The sequence below is a fragment of the Hyaena hyaena genome, unplaced genomic scaffold (assembly GCF_003009895.1).
Source record: "Hyaena hyaena isolate Hyena2069 unplaced genomic scaffold, ASM300989v1 scaffold_754, whole genome shotgun sequence".
Lineage (NCBI taxonomy): Eukaryota > Metazoa > Chordata > Mammalia > Carnivora > Hyaenidae > Hyaena > Hyaena hyaena.
The window spans coordinates 572,663-597,019 of record NW_024081381.1 but is presented as its reverse complement, the minus strand read 5'-3'; the positions used below and the strand labels follow the sequence as shown (position 1 = coordinate 597,019).

Here is a 24,357-nt window from a genome sequence, read left to right as displayed (position 1 = left end):
AGTGGCAAAGCTGGCATTGATTTATATCCATATTTATAGCACTTAGAGTTTCAGAGATGTGTTTTGCACCCTAATTTACAATACATGATCATCAGTCATAACAGGTGTCATTTGAAGGTTTGTCTCAGGCCATAGTAACAATTCCTGAGCTCCCTTTGTTAAAGTAATAATCTCAGTAATCTCTGTGACTCCATGGAGAGCAAGATGGCAGCAATCTTGGGCATACACACAGTCATCTGAGATGATCATGTGCATTCAACTTAAGAACATTCATGGGACGCTTGGGTGGCTCAGTCGGTTAAGCCTCCGACTCTTCATCTCGGCTCAGGTCATGATCTTGCGATTTCGTGAGTTCAAGCCCCGCGTCAGGCTGTGTGCTGACAGTGTGGAGACTCTTTGGGATGCTCTCTCTCCCTCTCTCTCTCTCTGCCCCTCCCCTGCTCTCTCTTTTTTATTTAATTTTTTAATGTTTATTTATTTTTAAGAAAAAGGGAGAGTGGGGGAGGAACAGAGAGAGAGGGAGACACAGAATTTGAAGCAGGCTCCAGGCTCCAAGCTGTTAACACAGAGCCCGATGTGGGGCTCAAACCCACAAACTGTGAGATCATGACCTGAGCTGAAGTCAGATGCTCAACTGACTGAGCCACCCAGGAGCCCCACCCCTGCTCTCTCTTGCACATGCACTCGCCCTCTCTTCTCTCAAAAATAAATAAACTTAAAAAAATTCATCAGATTGGACTCTTCCAACATTGACTTTTATGTATGTATATCTCACTAAAGAGTTAAATTTGAACTAGAGACACATGTCTGTATCAACATGGATCATTCTCAAGCCTACAGTATGAGACAGAAGAAGGAAAGTCAAAGACTGCTATGTAGAGTATATTTGTTTTCAACACATGCAAACAATATATGCAGTTCATGGATCCCTAATTATATAATAAAAGAATAAAAAGATGCAAGAAAATGATCCATAATAAACTCAGAATTGCACTTACTTCAGCGGACGAAGGCAAGAGAGAATTGCATGGAGGGATAGGTTTCAGCTGGAGCTGAAATATTTTGATTCTTTTTCTTTCTTTCTTTAATTTGAGAGCGAGCGCACGAGCAGGGGAGGGGTAGAGAGAGAATTCCAAATCCCAAGCAGCCTCCTTGCTGTCAGTGCAGACCTCACAAATCGTGAGATCATGACCTGAGCCAAAATCAAGAGTCAGACACTTAACCAGCTGAGCCACCCACGTGGCCCAGAATGTTTTGTTTCTTACAAAAAAACAAAAAAATTGAGGCAAATGAGAAAATGATGAGAGTTCACAGGTGTCCATTGTATCATTATCTTCTGCAGATCACTGTCCATTTGAAAATATTTCATAATTTAGGAGATGAAAAAGGATTCTTCTACTGGTATTAAATTGAATATATAGATTAATTCGGGGACCCATTTCTTCAGTGTTGATTCTTCATGCCTGGAACACGATATCTCTTTCCATTCCTTCAGAACCAATTTGTTTTTTCTTCTGAAAAAATGTGTAGAGCTCATACTTTTCTTGCTCAGGGCATTCACAGGAAGTTGATGGATTTTCTTATGATGAACAATGTCCTTTTCTATTACATTTAAAAATGTTTTAATGTCGGGACGCCTGGGTGGCTTAGTCGGTTGAGCGTCCGACTTTCGCTTAGGTCATGATCTCGCGGTTCGTGGGTTGGAGCCCCGCGTCGGGCTCTGTGCTGACTGCCAGCTCGGAGCCTGGAGCCTGTTTCAGTCTGTGACTCCCTCTCTCTCTGACCCTCCCCTGCTCACGCTGTCTCTCTGTCTCTCCTAGAAATAAATAAAACATTAAAAAAAAATGTTTTAATGTCTATAAGGGAAGGCTATTCAATTTCACATTTGGTCTTGTTTCTGGTCACCTTGCTCGCCTTTATTAGGTCTAGAAGCTTTTTAGATGATTCTCTTGGGCTTTTTAGGTAAATAATGTCCTTAGACTTCAGCCAAATACCACCAGGAACACACCAATGGTTAAACAAAGCTGGGCGTATTAGCTCATTGCAGCAAGGGAGAATACACACACCATGGGGAAGCATGGAGCATCTCAGTTAAGGGTGTTCGGAAAGACATTACAGGATTTGGATTTGTGTTAGATGTTTGTGTCCAATCCCTTGATGTGACGAGGGCTGCACAGTGACTATTTCAGACTCTGGACAGGATACCTATGCCAAATGCACAGGCAGTTACCAGAAACAAGATGATGATTAGTCTTCACAACAAACCTTGGAGACAAGGGCCTCGGTGACCAAACTCAGACTCAGGCCATGGAAACATGTCCCAAAGTCCAACTGATCTCTAGAGAGCAGGGAGGCCTTTCCTTTCCTCTCCCTCTCCCTCTCCCTCTCCCTCTCCCTCTCCATTCCTCCCCTCTCCATTCCTCCCCTCCCCTCCCCTCCTCTCCTCTCCTCTCCTGGCAGGGCACAAGTGAGCGAGGGGCAGAGGGAGAGAGGGAGGGAGGGAGAGACAGAGAGAATCCCACCAGGGGCAGAGAAAGAGGAAGTGAACCGGGTCTCAACCGATGTGGGGCTTGAACTCACAAACTCTAAAAGATCATGACCTGAGCCAAACCCTAAGATCATGACTTGAGCCAATGTCAGATGCTTAACTGACTGAGCCACCTGGTGCCCCAGAGGCTTTTATTTTAGTCTCATTAGAGGTTGTTTTACTTTGGGGGCACCTGGGTGTCTCAGCCAGTTGAGCATCTGACTTTGACTCAGGTCATGATTTCACAGTTTGTGAGTTCAAGCCCCTCGTCGGGCTTTGTGCTCACAGCTCAGAACCTGGAGCCTGCTTCAGATTCTGTGTCTCCCTCTCTCTCTCTGCCCCTCCCCTGCTCATGCTCTGTCTCTCTCAAAAATCAATAAACATTAAAAAAAAGAGAGAGAGAAATTGTTGTACTTGGGGCACCTGGGTGGCTCAGTCGGTTAAGCACCCAACTCTTGATTTCGGCTCCAGTCATGATCTCATGCTTTGTGAGTTCAAGCCCAAAGTCGGCTCTGTGCTGACAGTGAGGAGCTTGCTTGGGATTCTGTCTCCCTCTCTCTCTGCCCCTCCCCTGCTCGCTCTCTATCTCTCTCAAAATAAATTTTTAAAAATGAAACTTAAAAAAAAATTGTCCTACTTGACCTGTAGCCAAGAAGTGTTTGCTGAAGCATAAGCCCCCCTTTCCCCTTGGCTAGCCAAAAAGAAGTCCGAGGTTATGAGATTGCTCGTGGCAACTCTGGCTAGCAAGTTTAAATTTAAACTGGTTAGTTGGGCTTCTAGAGTAGGAGTTGTGTCATATGTGACATCTGTTAAGGTCAGCGACAAGTTTGGGACTGCCTTTTCCAATTCTGTTATCTCCACTGTGGGAATTGCAGCTGTCATGAGAACAGAGCCCCTATTTCTGTTACCGGAGGGTGGGAGGGACGCTGGTCCTTGTCTGTCACAGAGTCGAGGAATGAATCTCGTGGATGGATGACAACGGAGAGTGAGCAAAGCCGTAGAGTTTAATGAGGGAAAGTACAAAGCTCTCAAGAGTGAGAAGGGTCCTGAGTGGGTAGCGGCTGGGGATTTCTGTCCCTGGCTTTTTACGGGGACCTTGTCAGAAAGTGTGAGAGACTCCACTCATGGCACCTAGCCCCGGCGGGTCCGGACCACGTGTGTCTCACCCTCTTCCCCAAACTCCGCTGCTGCTGCCACTTCCTCAGCCTCCCACCTGTGCCGCATCCGGCCTCCCTGAAGGTCTCTCTCTCTCCCTGTCTAATGTAACCCTTTCCCTACTCATTTCTACTGGCAGTTCCAAGAAGCTTATGCTTGCCTCATCTTTAGAGATCTCTGGATATCCTCAGGGAAACATGGCCCATGAGACGGTGGGAGTTTTACATATCCGAATGTCTGGAACAATTATCCTGAATACACTGGATAAGGTAGTGTTGCAGCAGGCAGTGTAAGCTGCATGTCTGCTTCAGTAGAGGTTAAGTATCCTGGTGGAGAAGGACTGGATTGAGAGTATATGTATCATTTATTACAACAGGGAAAAGACCATTTGTGTCCCCCAAAAGGGGAAGATTTCTTGAGTTGGAGTTAAACAGTAGCAGCAAAACAGTCTGGAGTCTCTCTGAAAAGAACAAAATGCCCCAAAGCTAGTTCCCACTTCTGATGGTCTAGGTCTTGCTGATTGGGTCATTATGAGAGGTCAGTGTCCAATTTTTACAGGACAAAGGGCTGGGATTAATTTTTTGAGGGAAATGTTAGTACCAGAAGGGACCGATAAGAAAGAAATCTACTTTCAGAGTAGCTGAAAGCTATTTAAAACAATAGCTATGAATGAGGCGCCTGGGTGGCTCAGTCAGTTGGGTGTCCGACCTCGGCTCAGGTCATGATCTCACAGTTCGTAAGTTTGAGCCCTGTGGTCAGGCTCTGTGCTGACAGCTCGGAGCCTGGAGCCTACTTCAGATCCTGTCTCTCTCTCTTTCTCTGGCCCTCCCCTGCTCACAGTCTATCTGTCTCTCTCTCTCTCTCTCAAAAATATACATTAAAAATTAAAAAAAAAATAGCTATGAAATTTTTGTCAGGTGGATGAGTGTGTTTGCCTGAGAGAGAAAGATGGTGAAATCAAATTCAGAGTAGTAGCCATGGTCTGAGAAAACAAGCAAGAGCCCTAAGTCAGGCTCTGCACTATCCCTGCTTGGAATTCTCTCTCTCCCTCTCTCTCTCTCTGCTCCTCCCCCACTCTCTCTCTCAAAACTTTTTTAATTTAAAAAATAATTAAAAATTGTAAAAAATCAGCACACTTCTGAAAAACCCTCAAAACTAATGGCAATACGTTCTATCCACGTTGGGGACCACCTCTTGTTAATTATTTCAGAGTTAATAACAGACTACCCCATGTGTTTTGTAATTTCCCCTGGAATCCTAGATTCTACCCTATTATAGGCCAATGTGACTTCATACCACTAGAGATTCATCTGATGCCTCCAGATGTCTCCCTAACAGGTTCAAGCTGCATTTACAAAATATCCATGTAGAGGTACGTGGCTGGCTCAGTTGGAAGAGCATGCAACTCTTTTTTTTTCCAATTTTTAAAAAAATGTTTATTTTTAAAAGAGAGGGGGAGAGAGAGAGAGACATAACATGATAGGGGGAGGACAGAGAGAGGGAGACACAGAATCCGAAGCAGGCTCCAGGCTCTGAGCTATCAGCACAGAGCCTCGTGCGGGGCTCGAACTCATGAGCGGCGAGATCATGACCTGAGCTGAGGTTGGATGCTCAACCAACTGAGCCACCCAGGGCGCCCAGAGGAGCATGCAACTCTTGATCTTAGGGTTGTGAGTTTGAGCCCCACGTTAAGTGTAGATATTACTTTTTAAAAAATTCAAAATATCCACCAAAACAAAGCCAGCAGAATCAGAGGTAAACTCGCCCTCAAACTTCTTGGAAAAGACATATTAATAGGCATCAATCAGGATTCTTAGGAATTCTCCGGAAGCTGATGACTGCAGAGGTGCAGGGCTTGTCCCCAAGATGACGAAACAAGGTTAACTTCTGATCTGCAGCACTTCTTTTTTTTCTTTTTATTCCACTGTGAATCTTGACTGCTATTGTACCATGACGCCCTCTAGTAACCAACTGAAGTATCTCTCAGGATGATCTCCCTACTCTCACCCTGTTACTTTTTTTTTTTTTTTTTTTAAAGAAACACAGAGGTTCTTCTTTGATGTTTATTTATTTTTGAGAGAGAGAGAGAATGTGAGCAGGGGAAGGGCAGAAAGAGAGGAGAGAATCCCAAGCAGGCTCCTCGTTATCAGCACAAAGCCCGACTCAGGGCTCAAAGTCAGGAACCATGAGATTGTGATCTGAGCTGAGATCAAGAGTCAGATGCTTAACCCACTCGGCCACCCAGGCACTCCAGATTTTTTTTTTTATTGTAGTTGGCACACAATGTTATATTAGTTTCAGGTGTACATAGTGATTCATGGTGATTCAACATCCCCATATGTTATGCTATGCTGACTGCAAGGGTAGTTACCATCTGTCACCATACAGCGCCATTACATACCATTGACTATATTCCCTATGCTGTGCCTTTTGTCCCCATGACTTTTTTTTTTTAATTTTTTTTATTTCTAGGAGAGAGAGAGAGAGAGACGGCGTGAGCAGGGGAGGGTCAGAGAGAGAGGGAGTCACAGACTGAAACAGGCTCCAGGCTCTGAGCTGGCAGTCAGCACAGAGCCTGACGCGGGGCTCGAACCCACGAACTGCGAGATCATGACCTAAGCGAAAGTCGGACGCTTAACCGACTAAGCCACCCAGGCGCCCCCCCCCCATGACTTTTTTATTCCATAACTGGAAGCCTGTATGTTCTACTCCCCTCCACCCCTTTCTGCCAATCCTCTTCCCCTCTGGCAACCTTGCAACCATCAGTTTGTTTTATGTTGCTTTTACTTTTAAAGATTTTTTGTTATTTTTAATTAAAAAAAACTTTTTAAATCTTTATTCTTGAGAGAGAGAGAGACAGGGTGTGAGCAGGGGAGGAGCACAGAGAGAGGGAAACACAGAATCCAAAGCAGGCTTCAGGCTCTGAGCTGTCAGTACAGAGCCTGACACAGGGCTCAAACTCACAAACTGCGAGATCATGACCTGAGCCAAAGTCGGACGCTCAACTGGCTGAGCCACCCAGGCGCCCCTTGTTATTTTTAAGTAATCTCTACACCCAACAAAGGGCTCGAACTCACAACTCCAACCTAGATGAAGAATCACATGCTCCACTGACTGAGCCAGCCAGCTGCCGTGGGGAAGGGGCAGGGGGAGGGGGGGACAGAAGATTTGAAGCAAGCTGTGTGCTGACAGCATAGAGCCCAATGAGGGCTCCAATTCACGAATCTTGAGATGATGACCCGAGCCAAAGTCATACTTAACCAACTGAGCCACCCAGGCACCCTGCCTTTACTTTTAGAATTCCATTAGATGTCTACTTTTTCTGAAGATTATGGATGATAATTCTCCTGCCCTTACAACAAAAACTCTCTGGCAATGAAAGGCTCAGTTGACCTGGAAAATAAACCACAGCCAGAACGTGCTCATAGCCACTTTGGAGGTGTTCAAAGGGGCCTCAAGTCTTTGGTTCCTATCGACATCCTATCTTTATAGTCTTTGCCATGATTGTGTCATTGGAGGTATGACATTCAAGGGGACTGTCTCAGCAAGACCCTTAAAGTTACACCATCAATGTTGGTTTCTCTCTGTTATTCTGGCTAATATCATGAAGTGTGTTTGCTAAACCTCCATTCTTCTTTTTTTTTAATTTTAATTTTAATTTATTTCTGAGAGAGAGAGACGGTGTGAGCAGGGGAGGGTCAGAGAGAGAGGGAGACACAGAATCCAAAGATAGGCTCCAGGCTCTGATCTAGCTGTCAGCACAGAGCCCGACACGGGGCTCGAACCCACAAACCATGGGATCATGACCTGAGCCGAAGTCAGCCGCCCAACCAACTGAGCCACCCAGGCGCCCCTTTTTAAAAAAAAAAATTTTTTTAACCTCCATTCTTCTTATGGTTATCTCAAGTAATGGCAAACTATGTAGAATTTCCTTCATTGGTTTGTCCATTTTGATAAGGGTTCCTGTAGTGGCTTCAGAGGAACATGAAATGAACACTGTAAAATGCTAGTCATCTTCCCTCAGAAAGCAGAGGGGAAGACTTTGGGCTGCAAGAAAATACAATATGACATAAACATATTGAAAAGAGTTATTACAGCTGATTTAAACAATAAATTGGGCCCTTGACAATGTCATCGAGGCACACTATTAAAATTCAGCACTTTCTTTTTTTTTTAGGAGGAATTTTTAGGGGCGCCTGGGTGGCTCAGTCGGTTAAACATTCGACTTCGGCTCAGGTCATGATCTCACAGTTTGTGGGTTCGAGCTCCACATTGGGCTCTGTGTTGACAGCTGGCCCAGAGCCTGGAGCCTGTCTTCAGATTCTGTGTCTCCCTCTCTCTCTGACCCTCCCCTGCTCATGCTGTCTCTATCACTCTCTCAAAAATAAATAAAACATTAAAAAAATAAAAAAAATAAAAAAGATTTAGGGGTGCCTGGGTTCCTTAGTCGGTTAAGCGTCCGACTTTCGCTTAGGTCATGATCTCGTGGTTCGTGGGTTCGAGCCCCGCGTCGGGCTCTGTGCTGACTGCCAGCTCAGAGCCTGGAGCCTATTTCAGTCTGTGACTCCCTCTCTCTCTGACCCTCCCCTGCTCACGCTGTCTCTCTCTCTCTCCTATAAAAAAAAATAATAATAAAAAAAAGATTTAAAAAAATTTTTAAAAAATAAAATAAAGAATAAAGAGGAATTTTTAGGAGCACCTGGGTGGTTCAGTCAATTAAGCGTGCGAGTTTGGCTCAGGTCATAATCTCATGGTTTGTGAGTTCAAGCCTCATGTCTCAAAAATAAACATTTAAAAAATAACATAAAAGAGGAATTTTTTAAAAATCATATTTATTTATTTTGAGAGGCAGTGTGCACGTGAGCGGGGGCGGGGGCAGAGAGAGAAAGGGAGAGAGTGCCAAGCAGGCTCCACACTGCCCCCACAGAGCCTGACGTGGGGCTCATGGGGCTCGATCCTACGAACCATGAGATCATAACCTGAGCCAAAATCAAGAGTCGGACGTTTAACCAACTGAGCCACCCAGGTAGCCCTAAAGTCAGCACTTCGTAATCCCCAAATACAGAAATGAAGAGAAGGACGTCTCCTTTGTTAAGCAAAATGATCTCTCTCTTAGATAAATGAAACAAACCATTTTTTCATGTGGATTTCTGTCCTTTTGGTTCTAAAGCATCCATCGAAGGAACAATCTTGCTCATGGCAAAAGTTTCCTAAAGTGGCTACTGCAATTCTGAAATCTCCCTGATAAAATTATGCCAGTTAGAGGGATAAACATACATGTTGACATTTTACTGAGAAAACATGAAGGAAGCAGGTGCGTGCCCCAGATGAGGCCGTTTCAGACCGAGGAGATCTCACGAGAATTGCTTGTGTAACTGGTGTCTCCAGATTTTGGCCAAAGGCCAATGGTCACTGATCATGGGCCGGGAATAAAAACTCTCCTGACTCTGGGCAGATGAAACTAAACAAAACAATTCTCAGGGACACAAGGACAAAACTGAGGAAGAAATTCATGTAACCTTTGTTTGTTTTATTGTGGTGAAATACACATAACATAAAATTTACCATCTTTACCATTAAGTGTACATTTCAGCAGTATTAAATACATTCATAAGATTGTGCAACTATTGCCACCATCCATCTCTTTTTTTAAAAAATATTTTTATTTATTTCTAGGAGAGAGAGAGAGGGACAGCGTGAGCAGGGGAGGGTCAGAGAGAGAGGGAGATACAGACTCTGAAATAGGCTCCAGGCTCTGAGCTGGCAGTCAGCACAGAGCCCGATGCGGGGCTCGAACCCACGAACTGCGAGATCATGACCTAAGCGAAAGTCGGACGCTTAACCGACTAAGCCATCCAGGCGCCCCAGCCACCATCCATCTCCATAACTCATTTTATCTTACAAAACGGAAACTCTGGACTCATTAAACACTAACTCCCTATTCTCCCCTCCCCCTGGCAACCCATCATTCTACTTTCTGTCTCTGTGATTTTGACGATTCTAAGTACCTCATAGACATGGACTCAAACAGTATTCATCTTTTGGGGACTGGCTTATCTCACTCAGCATAATGTCCTCCGTATTTATCCACGTTGTAGTGTGTCAGAATTTCCTTTCTTAAAGGCCGAATAATATTCCATTGTAGGTATATATCACATTTTGCTTATCCATTCATCCACTGATGGACACTTGTGTTGCTTCCATGTTTTAGCTGTTGTGAATAAAGCTGCCATGAACATGTGTGAACAAATACCTATTTGAGACTGATTCTACATAAGATTTTCTAATGGTGATCCACGCCTTGTTTGTCCAAAGGATGCTGGTCTGAGGAAACCTGAGCTCCTTAGCCCCCAGGGCCAGCTTGAAAATAAATGTGTCAGGGCTATGGTCTTTCTCTTCCTATAGACTTTTCCTTTTGTTGCAAAGTAACACTCAACTATATAACTAAACATAACACACTTATATATTTACTATATACAATTAGACAGACCATAAGAGCAGGTGGTAGAAAGCTACAAGACAATTTTCCCCAAGTAACAATACGTATTTGATTAGATAACCAAAGTCCCAGGGATCTTTATTCCTAGGAAAATAAATAAAACAAATAAACCCAATGCAGAGGACCTTGTTGAAATGTCTATATTCAAGTCACTGTTAACTTCCTTCCAAGCTTGGGCGGGGAGGTGACTCAATTAGCTGGAGACACAAGTGGTTTCACCTATGAGCACTATTACTGAGTTGAAGGTCACAGAGCAGGGCAGTGAGGGTTTTTGCTGAACCTTCTCCATTTGTGTTAGTGCACATCAAAGACCATCAGGAACACGGCTGCAGCCAAACCAAATTGGGTTTATTGATTGGCTTGCTGCAATGAGGGAGCCCACACACCATGAGGAACCATGGAGTATCTGAAAAAGGGGCGTTGGAAGGAAGTGATTATGGGATTTGAGCTTATGTTAGGTTTTTGTAGTTTTCAGGGTACACTCTTGCACTTATTTTGTTAAATTTGTTTCTAGGTGTTTTTATTCTTTTTGATGCTATTGCAACTGGAATTGTTTTCTTAATTTCATTTTGGACTCTTCATTGCTAGTGTATAGAAATGTGATTGAGTTTTATAATATTGATCTTATATCCTGCAACCTTGTTGGTCTCATTTATTAACTCTAAGGGTTTTGTTGTGGATTCCTTAAGTTTATCCATGTATCAGATCATGTCATTTGCAAATGGAAATAATTTCACTTCTGCCTTTCCAATATGGATGCCTTTTTTTCTTGCCTAAGTGTCCTGACTAGGACCTTGAGTACAATGTCAAATGGAAGTGGTAGAAGTGGTGAAGGAACATCCTTGCCTTTTTTCTCTTTAAAGTAATCTCTACGCCCAACGTGGGGCTTAAACTCACCACCCTGAGATCAAGAGTCATGTGCTCTACCAACTGAGCCAGCCAGGTGCCCCTGGAACATCCTTGTCTTGATCCTGATCCCTGTGGGGAAAGCTTTCAGTCTTTTAGTGTTAAGTATGATGTTAGCTGCAGGGTCTTGTCCTTTATCAGGCTGAGGAAGTTTTCTTCTATTCCTCGTTTGTTGATATGTTACTTCTCGGCTTAACACAGCATACTTGCAACGATACTGGCTCACAGTTCCTGTGGATCGGGAGTCATGATGTGGCTTAACTGGAATCTCTGCCTAGGGTCTCACAAAGCTGAAATGGAAGGGCTGCAGTCTCATCTGAAACTTGACTGGGGAAGGATCCAAGCTTACCCAGGTCATTGGCAGAATTCAGTTCCTTGCAGTTGAAGGACTAGGAGCTTTGATTTCTTGCTGACTGTCAGCGGGAGGTCACCTTCAGTTCCTAGACGCTACCCTCTCTTCCTTGTCACCTGAGGTTCCCCAAAGCAGCCACTTGCATCATCAAAGCCAATAAGGAGTGGGAGTCACCTCGAAACATGATTATTTTGATAGAGTAGGCAGTTAGTTGGACATCAGCTGGAGGCAAAGATGGTGATAAACCGGTGACACATTAGAAGCCTGAGGGCAGGGGCGCCTGTGTGGCTCAGTCAGTCAAGTGTCCAATTCTCGATCTCAGCTGAGGTCATGATCTGACAGTTCATGAATTCGTGAATTCAAGTCCTGCATCAGGCTCTGTGCTGATTCTTGGGATTCTGTTTCTCCTTTTCTCTGCCCCTCCCTCACCTGTGCTCGCGTGCTCTCTCTCTCTCTCTCTCTTTCTCAAAATAAATAAATAAACTTTAAAAGAAGCCTGAGGGCACAACACCCTGACTTTGTGGCTTTTAGCATCCTGGCCTTACAGCTTCCAGTACCCCAGGGCTGGAAGAGCCTCAGGTGCAGACCATGTACTTTGCTCTTCAACCTCTGCCCCAAGGTAACTATAGCTTCATTATAATATATTTACATTGTGGTTTCATTCCCCCCACCAATGGCCCCCACTCCCTGGGGAAAGATGGCCATGACAGTTCCATCAAGAACCTTGTAGGGCCAAAAACTTTCCCTCCCAACTGGTAAGAGGAGTCCCTTAGATGATTGGAAACAACCTCAGTTTGAGACCACCTGAGCTATGACCCATAACTTCTGCAAACATAAAAAGAAAAGACACCCCTAACCCTGGAGCAGTTGTCACCTCTGGGCTTGGCCACCCTCCCTTCTTGACAAGTGTATTGTCCTTAATAAACTGTTTTGTGCTTGCCACCTTCCTTCTGGCTGTCTCTCGTTGAGCATGGATCCTCACGCAAGTCTTCCCTGGGGAATCCAAGAACCCTGACCTCCATTCACACAATGCAGACTTTCCCACCTGTAACAGTGTTAATCTCATTTCTAACATAATTATGTACACGTAAGCACATATATCTGGTCACCTTTGGTCATGCACACTTTCAAAGGGAAGGTGATTACATGACATTGTGGACACCAGAGGGCGCCTGGGTGGCTCAGTCAGTTGCGTATCCGACTTCAGCTCAGGCAGGTCCCCCCATGTGGCTCGCTGCTGTCAGCGGGGAGCCTGCTTCGGATCATCTGTCTCCCTCTCTCTCTGCCCCTCCTCCCCTCTCAAAAATAAATAAACATTAAAAAAAGAAAAAAAATATTGTGGACACCAGGAGGCAAGATCATGGGAACCACCTTAAACATGTGTTCATCACACCATCGCGGGTATACCAACTTCAGGTCCAGAAAGGGATGTGTGTGATGATTTTCATTGTAAATTGTTACACTGCAGAGATGGAGACAGAATCCATGGATTAGATATGCTCACAGCAACACAAATGGATCTTTCTTTTCTTCACTTTTAATTTATGTCGTGTTACCATACTTCGTTTTAATTCCAAAATGAAAATAATCTTTATCTTTTTATCTGATTATAATAGTAATACCTATTCATTACAACATTTTTCAGACAGCAGAGAAAACTGTAAAGGAGAAACTGACAAACCATTATTTATTGCCCCTCCCAGAAATAACTACTAACATTCCCTTCCCAACATTTTTTGCCCAATGGATACACAAATTTTACCAGTTTTGTTTCCTTTGATATATCATTTTCAGTGACTTGAAATCCTTTCTTGAGCAACATATGGGTAAAATCTATCTATCTAAATAGATTATAAATATAAATATAAATCTATCTAAGATCTATGTATCTATCCTCGCCCACAGTAGCGAGTAATTGTTTATCCAGTGAACAAGTCATATATCTCCTTCCAGGGAGAGAGAGGTGGGGACCAGACTCCCCATTCCACTCCACTGAGTCAATTTTTCTTGCCTGTCTGCTAAGGGACAGCAAGGTCTGTTGCCCTGGCAACTGCCCTCCTACTGCCATGGCAACCGCCATCGAAGGCTCCAGCTTTCTACTTTGCCCCTTGGGCATCTCCAAGGCGATGGGCAGGATGGAGGGGCTGCTGGCGCTCCCAGGTCGCGCCTGCGTAGAGTGGTGGGAGAGGGGGTGGGCAGGGGAGGGCCGGGTTCCCTGGCGTGCGCAGCCGCAGAGCGCCGCAGCCGTGCCCGCTAGCCCAGGTGCTGCGCATTTGCCAGCCAGTCCGCCCGTCCGGAGCCCGGCTCGCTGGGGCAGCATGGCGTGGTCGCCACTGCTCGGCGGGCCGCGGGCCGGGGGCGTCGGCCTTTTGGTGCTGCTGCTGTTGGGTTTACTTCGGCCGCCCCCCGCGTTCTGCGCACGGCCGGGAAAGGTGCGATACCGATCGGGCTCGGGGTGGGGGTGGGGAGGAGGGTGCTGCGGGCAAGGGTCTGTGCTCGGCTGCTGGCCCTTCATCCTCGCTCCCGGACATGCGGGGAAATCGGTCAGGGTGGCCCGGGGTCCAGCCGCCAGTCCGCGCCCAGGCGATGCCGGACTCGGCCTCTGGGTGTGCGGGTGGCGGTGTGCGGGGCTCGCCTGGCAGCCGCGCCCAGCCCATCCTTGGCACCTGGTGCAGGCCGGGCCTCGCCCCGCCCGTCGTCTGTGGCGTTGTCCACGGGACTAGCGCGCTTTCGGGAAGGGAGTGCGCGCACCGGTGTGTGTGCATGAGATGCGATGACAAGGGCGTGAGAATGTGGTGGCCCTGTAAGTGTGTGTCCTTTGATGTCAGCGCTTCCGAGAGCATCCGTACAGAGGTGCGGTTGTGAGTCTGAATGTGCAGGGTGTGTGATGCCGGTGGTGTTTCTGCGTGTGACTTGTCTCAGTGACAGTGTGTGTTGGTGAATCCTATGATGATGACTGACCTTTGGGCGTGTCTTTGTGTGTGTGTGTGCCCGCGCGCGCGCGCGTGTGTGTATGTGTGACGGGGGGTGGGCGGTGGGGGTGGGGAGAAAGAGAGATTTCGTCTTTTGGGAGGGAGTGGTTTTTGCCTTCCCATGTGCACATCCCATTTTGGTTCTGTTGAACAAGTGACTAGGATTTTGTATGGGTGTTCATGAGGCTGTTTCTCCGTCCCTTTGTGGAGCTGTGTCATTGTGGGGAGAGGAGCCATGATGTCTCTGTGCTGCATTGTGTCTTTAAGGGTGGTGCGTGTCCTCGCATCTGGGTAGCTTGGCGATGGTAACTGCATGAGCAGCCGTGTGTGTGAATGTGTGCAGTTCCTTGTGTGTGGATGTGGCAACGTTGCGTTGCACATGTGACATCTCAACGCCTGCTCGTCCGTTTGAGCGTGTGTGATGTTGTGATTGCTGGTGAGTGTGTGGTTCCCAGGGACTGAGGGGTGGTGGTGCTCAGGGCCCTTGGAGCACATCATCCTCCAACTCTACAGGGCTGCCGGCATCAAGGATGGGGGATATAAAAATTATTAAATATTATATATATGGCATAATATAGTTAACACACATGTATGATGTAAGGAATAATGATAAAATAATCCCCATGTGTCCCCACCGCTGAGTTTACGAAATACAGCATGATCAGTAGTTAGAAGCCCCTGGGTACAGTAACCCTCCCCTCCACAAACATTATCCTGTATTTTCTGTTCATTGGTTTCTTACTTTTGTAAGGAATCCTCACATAAGTGTTGTATGTCTAAACAATATGTTGTTTTAGCCTTTTCTCATAGAAATGGAATCATGCCAGGCATCTGGCTCCTGGTCGTCACTAGGGGTCACTAGGAAGTCATCAGGATGTCTTAGGCCACCTGCAGTTGAATTCCAACCTTTTTTGTTGTTTTTGTTTTTGCTTTTTTTTTTTTTTTTGGCTCTGCATCGGTTGTGAGAGATACATCCACCATCCACATTTTCACATTGAAGTGCGTGGCTATAATTCATTTACAAAAGTCAGTCGCTGCATCATATTTTATTTTTATTTTCTGAGTATATTACCAGTATGAGTACATCATGGTTTTATAAATTCATTCTCAATAAGTCAGTAGACATGTGGGTTATTTCCAGGCTTTTCCCCTGCTCTCTCCATTTTTATGCTATTTCAAACAGCGTACCATCCCAGGAGTGGGTCACAGGATTTGTGCATCTTTTTAGACATTGCCAGGTTGTTTTTTCAAAGTCAATTTGGCAATTGAATTCCCACCAGCAGTGTATGAGAGTTTCCATTTTTTCCACAGCCATGCCAACACTGGACATTATTAGACGGTTTGATCTTTGGCAATCTTTTTGGACGCACTGTGCATAGTAGCTCATTGGCATTTTAATTTGCATTTTCCTGATTACTAATGAGGTGCCCTACTTCTCATATATTTAGTCACTGTTTGAGTATCCTTTTTTGTGAAATACTTGATCATCAGCTTTTCCTAGGCTTAGTTTGTTTGCCTCTTGGTTTTTTAGGCTTCTTTGTGGATCGGATGCCAATCGTTTATTAACTATTTGGTTGCAGGCATCTTCTCCAATTCACTCTTTTTATGGTGTCTTGGGATAACAAATCCTTAATTTGAATGGAGTCAAACATATTCGTCTTTTGCTTTCCATTGCTCCCACGTTGGGATCATTTGTTGTCCCTGCATGAGTTTTTGAAGGAGTGGACGCTGTCTGCTCTGAGTGTCCCTTCTATTGTGTAGCACGTGTCAAGATCTGTGGATCTGTTCTTAAGCTCTGTTCAATCTTATTACTTCCTTCTGCTCTATTGAATCTGCTGTTTAATTGGCCTGTTTTAATTTTTTTAAAGATTTCATTTTTAAGTAATCTCTATAGCCAACGTGGGGCTCGAACTTACAACCCTGAGATCAAGAGTTGCACGTTCTTTTGACTGAGCTAGACAAAATACGGCCCTAGAAATACGTTTTAAATGAAATAAAAAATTAAACAGTCAAGGGGCGCCTGGCTTGCCAGTCAGCAGAGCGAGCGACTCTTGATCTCTTGATACTCTTGATTGTAAATTCGTTCGAGCCCCCTGTTGGCTGTAGAGATTACTTAAATAAAAACACAAACAAAAAACAAAACATATTTCTAGATGTTCAATGTGTTTCTTTTTCAACTCTTCATGGTCATTTTTATGGTCTTTTTTTCCCCCTTACTCACCCTTTTGATACCTTTTTAAAAATTTCTTTAAACTTTTTGAAATTGTTTTATAACTGTCCGAATTGAAAATTAGTCACTGGGTAATTTATCCTAAAGAAAGATGTACACACAAGCCAAATAATACGTGAACAAGGTTATTCATCCCAACATGATAAGGACAGCAAAAGATTGAGGGCATCTGGCTGGCTCAGGCGGTGGACCATGAGGCTCTTGATGGAGTTGAGTTCAAGCCCCACTTTGGTGTAGATTACTTAAAAAATAAAATGTTTAAAAAAAAAGGAATAGCAAAAGATTGGAAACACCGTAAATGTCCATTAGTTGAAGACTAGTTAAATAAAATATGCCCATCCACACGAAAGGGATTCAGTGCAGTGGAAAGAAAAGAAGAGAGTGTAAGGGGAGAGAGGAGAGGGAGAAAAGGAGAGGGAAGGAGAGAGGAAGAGGGAGGAAGGGGGGGAAGGGAGGGAATGAAGAGAAAGAAAAGGGATAGGGAAAAGATGCACTTAAAGGTAGTGATCTAGATATAGATTCCAAAGTGCAAGGTGCAGAGCAGTCTGCTACGTTTTAGGTAACGCAAGTGAACAATAAATAGGTACCTATAAAATGCAGATATGGTTCTTATAGTACATAACATCGATATAGAAAAATCTACGGCTGTCATGTCTGACATCACCACTCCTGTTAACAACAACAATAACAACAACACCTGTTCTCCAGCAGCCCTGGGGCAAATTCTGAATCACTAGGAAATCGTGGGGTTGAGGATCTATGGGGGTCTTTTGTCTGGGGATATTTGGGGGTCTCCAGTGGCTTTAGGGGTGTCTGGGTATATTTGCGGGGCCACGGTGCCTTTGGTGGCATCTGGGGATTTTCGAGGTCCACGGAGCTCCCCTGGGTGGGGGGCCCTGGGCTGATGGACGCTGATATCTCGCCCCCCTCTCGTCTTCTGGCAGGAACCCCGTGGCCTGGGCGCAGCCTCGTCGCCCATGGCCGAGGCTGGCGCTCCCCGCCGCTTCCGGCGAGCAGTGCCCCGCGGCGAAGCGGCGGGGGCTATGCAGGAGCTGGCGCGGGCGCTGGCGCACCTGCTGGAGGCAGAAAGGCAGGAGCGGGCGCGGGCCGAGGCGCAGGAGGCAGAGGATCAGCAGGCGCGCGTCCTGGCGCAGCTGCTGCGCGCCTGGAGCGCACCCCGCACTAACGACCCCGCGCTGGGCCTGGAGGACGACCCCGACGCTCCCGCCGCGCAGCTAGCCCGCGCCCTGCTCCGTGCGCGCCTGGACCCTGCAGCCCTCGCGGCCCAGCTCGTCCCCGCCCCTGCCCCTGCCGCTGCGCTCAGACCCCGGCCCCCAGTCTACGACGACGGCCCCACGGGCCCCGATGCAGAGGACGCCGGCGACGAGACGCCAGATGTGGACCCGGAGCTGCTGAGGTTGCCCAGCAGGGGGCGGCGTCTGCATCCTGGCGGGGAAGCAGGGCGAGGGGGGACGGCTGGGCCCCGTCTCACAGTGTGGTGAGACACCTAGGCCCTGGGACCCTCACAGAGGGAGTGAGGAGCTGGACCCAGGGTGTAGGGTCAGAGATGCCTGGCTGGGGAGATAGTGGGGGAACAGGACTCTCAGTCCCGGGGAGGGGGCTCCGATGTCTGGTTTCGGGGGGGGGGGGTGAAGGGGGTTGGGAGGCAGGGACAACTGAAAGGCAGTGGGCTGGGGAGGAGGCTGGAGACGGGCAGGTCTGCAGGTAGTATGGGGTTGCAGGGTCATCTGGGACCTAGGCCCGCCATGTTGAGGCACGGGCACATTCTCACCGCCTTTCACTCGGCTCTCCTGCAGGTACTTGTTGGGGCGGATCCTGGCGGGGAGCGCGGACCCCGAGGCTGTGGCTGCCCCGCGCCGCCTCCGCCGCGCCGCGGACCAGGATCTGAGCCGGGAAGTGCCCCCTGAGGGTGTGCTGGGGGCCCTGCTGCGGGTGAAGCGCCTGGAGAACCCTTCGCCCCAGGCGCCAGTGCGCCGCCTCCTACCCGCCTGAGCACCGCCTGAATCCTGCGCGCCCTCTGGCCCAGGAGCACCCCACCCCAACACCCCACCTGCTCTCTGTCGGCACACTGAGAGCGGCTTATCCCGTCAGCCGCGGTTGCTGCCCTCGAACCCCAAGATCCCCGCCCTTGCCCCCACAATAAATGTGATCTGAAGCAGCTGTTGGCTTGTCTGAGGGCAGTTTGTAGGGGGTTGGTGGGCTGATGATGGCTGCCCTCAGACAAAGGCAGAGGGGGCCCAGCCCTGGGGCGGTAGAGATCCCCCTCCCCCACTCTAAGCCCCTTCTCGCTGGAGGAGGCATCCATAAAGACAATGGTAGTAACCACCCAGATCCCATGCCCCACTCCGGAAGGCTTTGAGGACAGTTTCAAGGGCCCTCTGTAAGTAGCATCTTTCTAGGGTCCATCCTTCTGAGGACCAAGGGGTGGCTGTGAGGCGGGAGTAGTGTTTGGGCTGTGCAGGGGTGGGGGGGTACCTCCCTGTGGGAAGAGAGGGAGCGGATTGCAGGCCTTCCCTATGGTCACGTCCTGGTCTGGCCTGGACTCTGAGAAAGTAGAACCTGGGTCCCCAGGTCATTAAGGAAGGGTCTTTGTCAGGGCAGAAAGCTAGGATGCATTTTGAGTTAGATTGATTGGTAATGTGGAGACAGAGTTCTACAGTATAGAGGCTCCCTCTGTGCGCTTACCCAGCCGTGCAGCTATTGGGAGTTGGCGTGGTGGTAGCGGTTTTATGCTCCTGGCCTTTGTACTGGCTATTCCCTCTGGCCCAGGGTACCTGCAAATGTTTGCTCAAAACCTCCACAGCAAGGCTTTCCTTGACTTCCCCCATCACTCTTTCTTCCTACATCTGCCTTCTGTTAGATCTAGGAGGGCAGGGATTTTTAAGTGTCTTGTTCGCCTCTCTATCCTTTGCACCCAAAGCAGGGCCTGGCACGCAGTGGGCTCCACCCCCTCCCCATGCCACCATTTCTTGAATGAAAGGAATTTCACAATTCAAGTAACAGTCTCCCCAGTTTCACTCCCACCCACAGAACACTTGGCACAGAGTCAGCTTTGAAAGCTGAGAACACCATTTATTCTTGCACAAAATCTCTTAGCTCAACAGTAAGCAGTACTATGCCCTACATTACCGGATGCCCATCACCAAACAAAAACCTCCCCGAGATAGGAAGTCATCTCACTCCAGTACACCAATAGTGTCCCCACACAGCTGCCTGCTCCCGGGTCACCTGTCTAGGAACCACCACCCTGGCCTGGGGGAGGGCTGCTTTTCTTGACCAAAATCTTTAGGCCACGGAACAGCCGCAGCGGCACATGGTCTTCTCGTGCCGGCCCTTCTCCCCACCTGGCCCAGCCACGGCCTCCTTTGCCATGGCCTCCCGGACTTTTTGGATCTCCTGGATGAGAAGGGTGAAGGCCTCCTCCACCCCTTGCCGCGTCTTGGCTGAGGTCTCCACGAAGGGGGCCCCCCAGCTCTTCGCAAGGGCCGCAGCAGCGGCATGAGCATCTCCGGTGGCGGTCACAAGGTCACACTTGTTGCCCACAAGGACGAGGGGCTGGGTGTGGTGAGGGCCCCAGGTGGCCCGCATCTGCTGCAGCTGGGCTAAAGACGAGGGGTCATCCAGGGCGAAGACCCCCAGCACACCATCCCCGATGGCCACACACTGGTCACGCAGGGCCCTATGGGTGGCCTGTCCTGCCGTGTCCAGGACATTCAGAATGCAGCCCCCATGACCCAGGGCCACCTCCTTCCAGTAGGAATCCTGGATCGTGGGGTCGTGGTCTTCCACAAAGCACTGGTGGTTCAGCTGGATGGTGAGCGCACTCTTGCCCACGCCACTTGCACCAACCACTACCGCCTTGTACTCAGGCAGCTTCTTGCGGACACTGTTGGGGGGTCCCTGCGCCCTCTGGCTCTCCTCCTGGGAGCTAAGGCTCCACGTGCCCAGGCCCAGATCAAACATGTTAGGCTTTCTTGGCAGTGCCATTCCCCCCGTGGGCAGCTCAGGGAAGGGATGTGAACACCAGACCCTAGGAGGGAAAGAGAAGAAAAGACAATGGGGGCAGGGGTAGGTTAGGCAAGACCATTTGGGGGCAAGGGGACAGCTAGGTGGCATAGCATCACTTTTCCTAAGTGTCTAGATGTGTGTGAATCATCCTCTAATATGCTATATACATTATGTCGCTTAATTGCTTTGTCTCATTCCCTCTTTGTGAAGGCAGTGATTTTAAAAACAGGTTTATTTACATTTAATTTATATACCATAAAGCTAATCTAGTTAAAGTGCACAATTCACTGTTTTAGTATATTCACACTGTTCTACAACCATCACCACAATCTTTGTTTCTTTTTTAAGACTATTTTTAAGCAATCTCTACACCCAGTGCGGGAATCGAACCTACAACCCTGAGGTCCAGAGTCGCATGCGCCACTGACTGAGCCAGCCAGGCGCCCCCACCATCACCATAATCTACTTTTAGAATATTTTCATCACCCGGAAAAGATATCTCCCGCCCATTAGCAGTCGCTCCCGGATCCGGAGGAGGGAGGGCAGGGATTTGGGGCAGTTTCTATTTGGTTTTGTATCACTGTTGATCCCCAAGCCCCACACAGTGCCCGTCGCATATGATATGCTGAGCAACATTCCTGCCCCCAGGGAGTTCGTATTCTAAAAGGCGGAGACAATACCCAAGTAAATCAGCAAATTATGGGGTCAGCTAGCCATTTACATTAGAATTTAGCCTTTATTACCTATTCAGCATACAACTATTGAGAACCTACTGTGTGGCAAGGACAAACAACTGGGGAAAACAGTTACCAAACCCTGGCCGCCAGGAACTTGTCATTCTAGTCAGGAGAACAGGCAACAACAAAGGGAAATCAGCAAAATATATTTCAACAATAGGTGATAAACATGCAGAGGGGATTGGTTAATGTTAGGCATTTTTATTATTAGTTAACTTTCATGCATTATTTCTAGAGTCTTCCTGGCATGCCAGGCATTGTGATGGGTGTGGGGAAGGAAGGTGGGAGGTGTGGGGGTGAGGAAGTGGCAGCAAACAAAATAGACTAAAATCCCTGCCTTAGGAGGATTAGATTCTGGAAGTGAGGAGATGGTCAACAAGATAAGCAAGTAAATTATCATGCAGCTAAGGAGAGGGTGGGCACACAGCAGGTGCTCAATTAGTGTTAGTTATTAATAGCAAATTATGATTAAACTTTTTCAATACACATCCTTGTCTTGGTTCAGTGTGTGGCCTCAGGAAATGCATCATAATGGCTGCTACCTTGGGTCTTTCTGGAAACCCGGGGATGATGGCAGTTTGGGGGCAGAGGGTGGGCTCAAGGTATCCGTGGCCAGTTTCTGTTGAATTTGAGCTCTGAAGGTCAGGGTTGGGGGGCGGGGCAGGTCCCAGATGGGGATCCAGTTGTAGGGTCCTCGGCCCAGGGTATCCCTGGAAACAGTTATTGGATACGCTGGCTCAGAAAGCAGGGGGGGGGGGCATGATGAAGAGAGGTAAACTGAGGATAGAGCTCTGGGGTCCCCGAAGGCTTGGGGGACAGAAAGAGGGAGAAGATGTAGCAGCAAGGACAGACTGAGCGCAGAGTTCAGATTCTGTGTTCTGAACGTGGAACTCACGGAAAGGATTTGCTCATGAGTAAAAGGCGGGGGCGGGGGGGTGTCAACGATAACTCTCAGGATTGTGTCCGGGCAACTGGGAATCTGAGGGTGTCCTCGCATGAGTCCGGGGACCGGTGAGACCGGCTCTGCCCCCTTGGCAAATGGCACCAGGAGCGATAAGGGGCAGCAGCATTAATTCCTGGGAGCTCGGCAGGCGCCAGGGGACCCGCATGACGGCCCACGCGACTCCTCCTGTCACCCTGGAGATGTTGGGCCATCAACACCACCGCCACTTTGTCAGTGGGGGAACAGCGACCCTCAAATAAGCGAGTTGGCGGTGGCGGTGACCGGCCCGAGGTCATAGGGCCCCACCGGAGATTAATGGCAGACGGGTCTTGCCCTCCCCGGGTGATACCAAGCCACCTGCAGTGGGCCAAGAGCTACGAGTGTCACCATAGGGTCTTCGAGACCCTGTGGCCCCACCACTCGGAGCCGCCTGGCTCGCAGCGTGTGGATTCGTATCGAGCGGTGGGGGGGCACACCCGAAGTTGAGCCCCTACAAGCTGACACCTGTGCCAGGTCATCTTTCCCTGGACTCAGCCGGGGAGGTACGGGTGGGGGACCTGCAAGTTTTACCCTAAAACTGTCCCCTGACTCTGGCCTGCCCCACTCCAGTACGTTCTAGGGGCCTGGAGTTTCCCCATTCCTGCATCTCGGGACCGCAGCCTGCTCCCCGCCCCGCGCGGACACCGGCACCCAGGACTGTCTCCACAAAGGCGGCTGAGCGAGGGGCTGGAGGTGGCTCCTGGCCCCTGAGAATGGGAGGCAGTGGGGGAAGGGTCCTGCTCAAAGCCCACGTCCTTCGCGCCACCACAACCGAAGGTGCAGAGGCCTCCCTGCTCGGGGCCAGGGCTGGAGGCCTAGCGGTCTGGCTCACCTCAGTCGTGGGAAAGATGGTTGCGTTCCAGGTGCTCTCGGAACCGAACCGCAGCAGCTCTGACAGCACTGACAGATGAGACGCTGCAACCCCACCCCTGTGGGGCAGGGGCGGGGAGTTGGAGGTTGGGGGCCAGAGGGGAGAGGGAGATCGCATGCGCAGTAGCCTCCAGGGCCCCTTCATGGACACGCCCCCGCCTGGGGTGGGAGTGAGTGCCGGGGGTCCACAGCCAACTGTGTGCAAAGGCGGCGGTTTTGGGGGGGTACAGCTGCAGGACCTCCTCATGTACCCCTGCCTCCTGCTGCACCTCTCCCTGACCTTGCCCCCATCTGGGATGTGATCTCTTGTTTTCAGTGTGCCCCGAGTGGCCAGACTTTGGGACATGTATTGAGGATCTCTTTGAGACCACAGAGCCTGGGCTGCCTCAGGCGGGCTTTCTGAAAGTAGCTTGGGGAAGAGCATTGTATCCGTTTTTGGAGGGAAAGAGTTGCCGGGCTGGGATTATCCTATCAGGGTCTTAGGAACCTGATTTGAAATGGATAGTGTCAAAACATTTCCCAGACTCCCTTGCAGCTATGGCAGCGCTGTGACACAGTTCTGAGCAATCAGATGTATGCTGAGGTTGTTGGGGTGGGGCATCCAGAATGCTTATTTAAAGGGGTATGACTGAAATGGTGGCTCAGCCCCCTTCCCCTTCTTCTTTACTGGTGGTTATCTTGGGGTCATAAGATGGCCACAAAGAAGAGTCTAAGAAACTTCAGCTCAGGCTCCGTTCTGAGTTGCCAAAGCAATTCTCATTATGTGGGAGAAATAAAACCCCGAAACTATCCTCCAATTCCTCATCCCTGGTCAATGGTAGGAACTCCTCCCCCCCAAGAAGTTACCCATGACCACCAAATCTAAGTATGTTAAACCTAGACTCTCCACCCCCAAATTAGGGCAAAAGGAGAGATGGAGAGACAGGCCTGGTGAGGACACTTCCTGATAGTTTTCTTGCTTTGCCCAGAGTGTAGCTGCAACTGGCTGTGAGGCTATTTCTGAGGCAGGCACATATTTTCTTAGGGATTCCACCATTTAATCTATGGTACAGCTAGTCAAGCCGATTGCCCTATTTCCCGTTAGTTCTTTGGACACTG

The 24,357-nt window shown here is 48.5% G+C and overlaps 2 protein-coding genes across 2 annotated transcripts; one reads left to right on the top strand and one right to left on the bottom strand.

Moving 5' to 3' along the window:
* The first annotated feature begins 13,672 nt into the window (after nt 1–13,672).
* PCSK1N (proprotein convertase subtilisin/kexin type 1 inhibitor) lies at nt 13,673–18,822 on the top strand. Its single transcript, XM_039218265.1, has 3 exons — nt 13,673–13,871; nt 17,586–18,058; nt 18,459–18,822. The coding sequence occupies exons 1-3, from the start codon at nt 13,758–13,760 to the stop codon at nt 18,652–18,654; spliced, it is 783 nt and encodes a 260-aa protein (XP_039074196.1). The 5' UTR covers nt 13,673–13,757; the 3' UTR covers nt 18,655–18,822.
* Nucleotides 18,823–19,947: 1,125 nt separating this feature from the next.
* Nucleotides 19,948–23,269, bottom strand: ERAS (ES cell expressed Ras). The gene is made up of 2 exons (XM_039218253.1): nt 23,222–23,269; nt 19,948–20,692 (listed from the first exon to the last, which is right to left on the bottom strand). The coding sequence occupies exon 2, from the start codon at nt 20,647–20,649 to the stop codon at nt 19,948–19,950; it is 702 nt and encodes a 233-aa protein (XP_039074184.1). The 5' UTR covers nt 20,650–20,692; nt 23,222–23,269.
* Nucleotides 23,270–24,357: the final 1,088 nt, after the last annotated feature.

Coding starts and splice junctions, on each gene's coding strand:
- PCSK1N (XM_039218265.1), top strand. CDS start 13,758: ATGGCGTGGTCGCCACTGCTCGGCGGGCCGCGGGCCGGGGGCGTCGGC. Junction 13,872..17,585: donor TCTGCGCACGGCCGGGAAAG/GTGCGATACCGA, acceptor GTCTTCTGGCAG/GAACCCCGTGGCCTGGGCGC. Junction 18,059..18,458: donor GTGGACCCGGAGCTGCTGAG/GTTGCCCAGCAG, acceptor GCTCTCCTGCAG/GTACTTGTTGGGGCGGATCC.
- ERAS (XM_039218253.1), bottom strand. CDS start 20,649: ATGGCACTGCCAAGAAAGCCTAACATGTTTGATCTGGGCCTGGGCACG.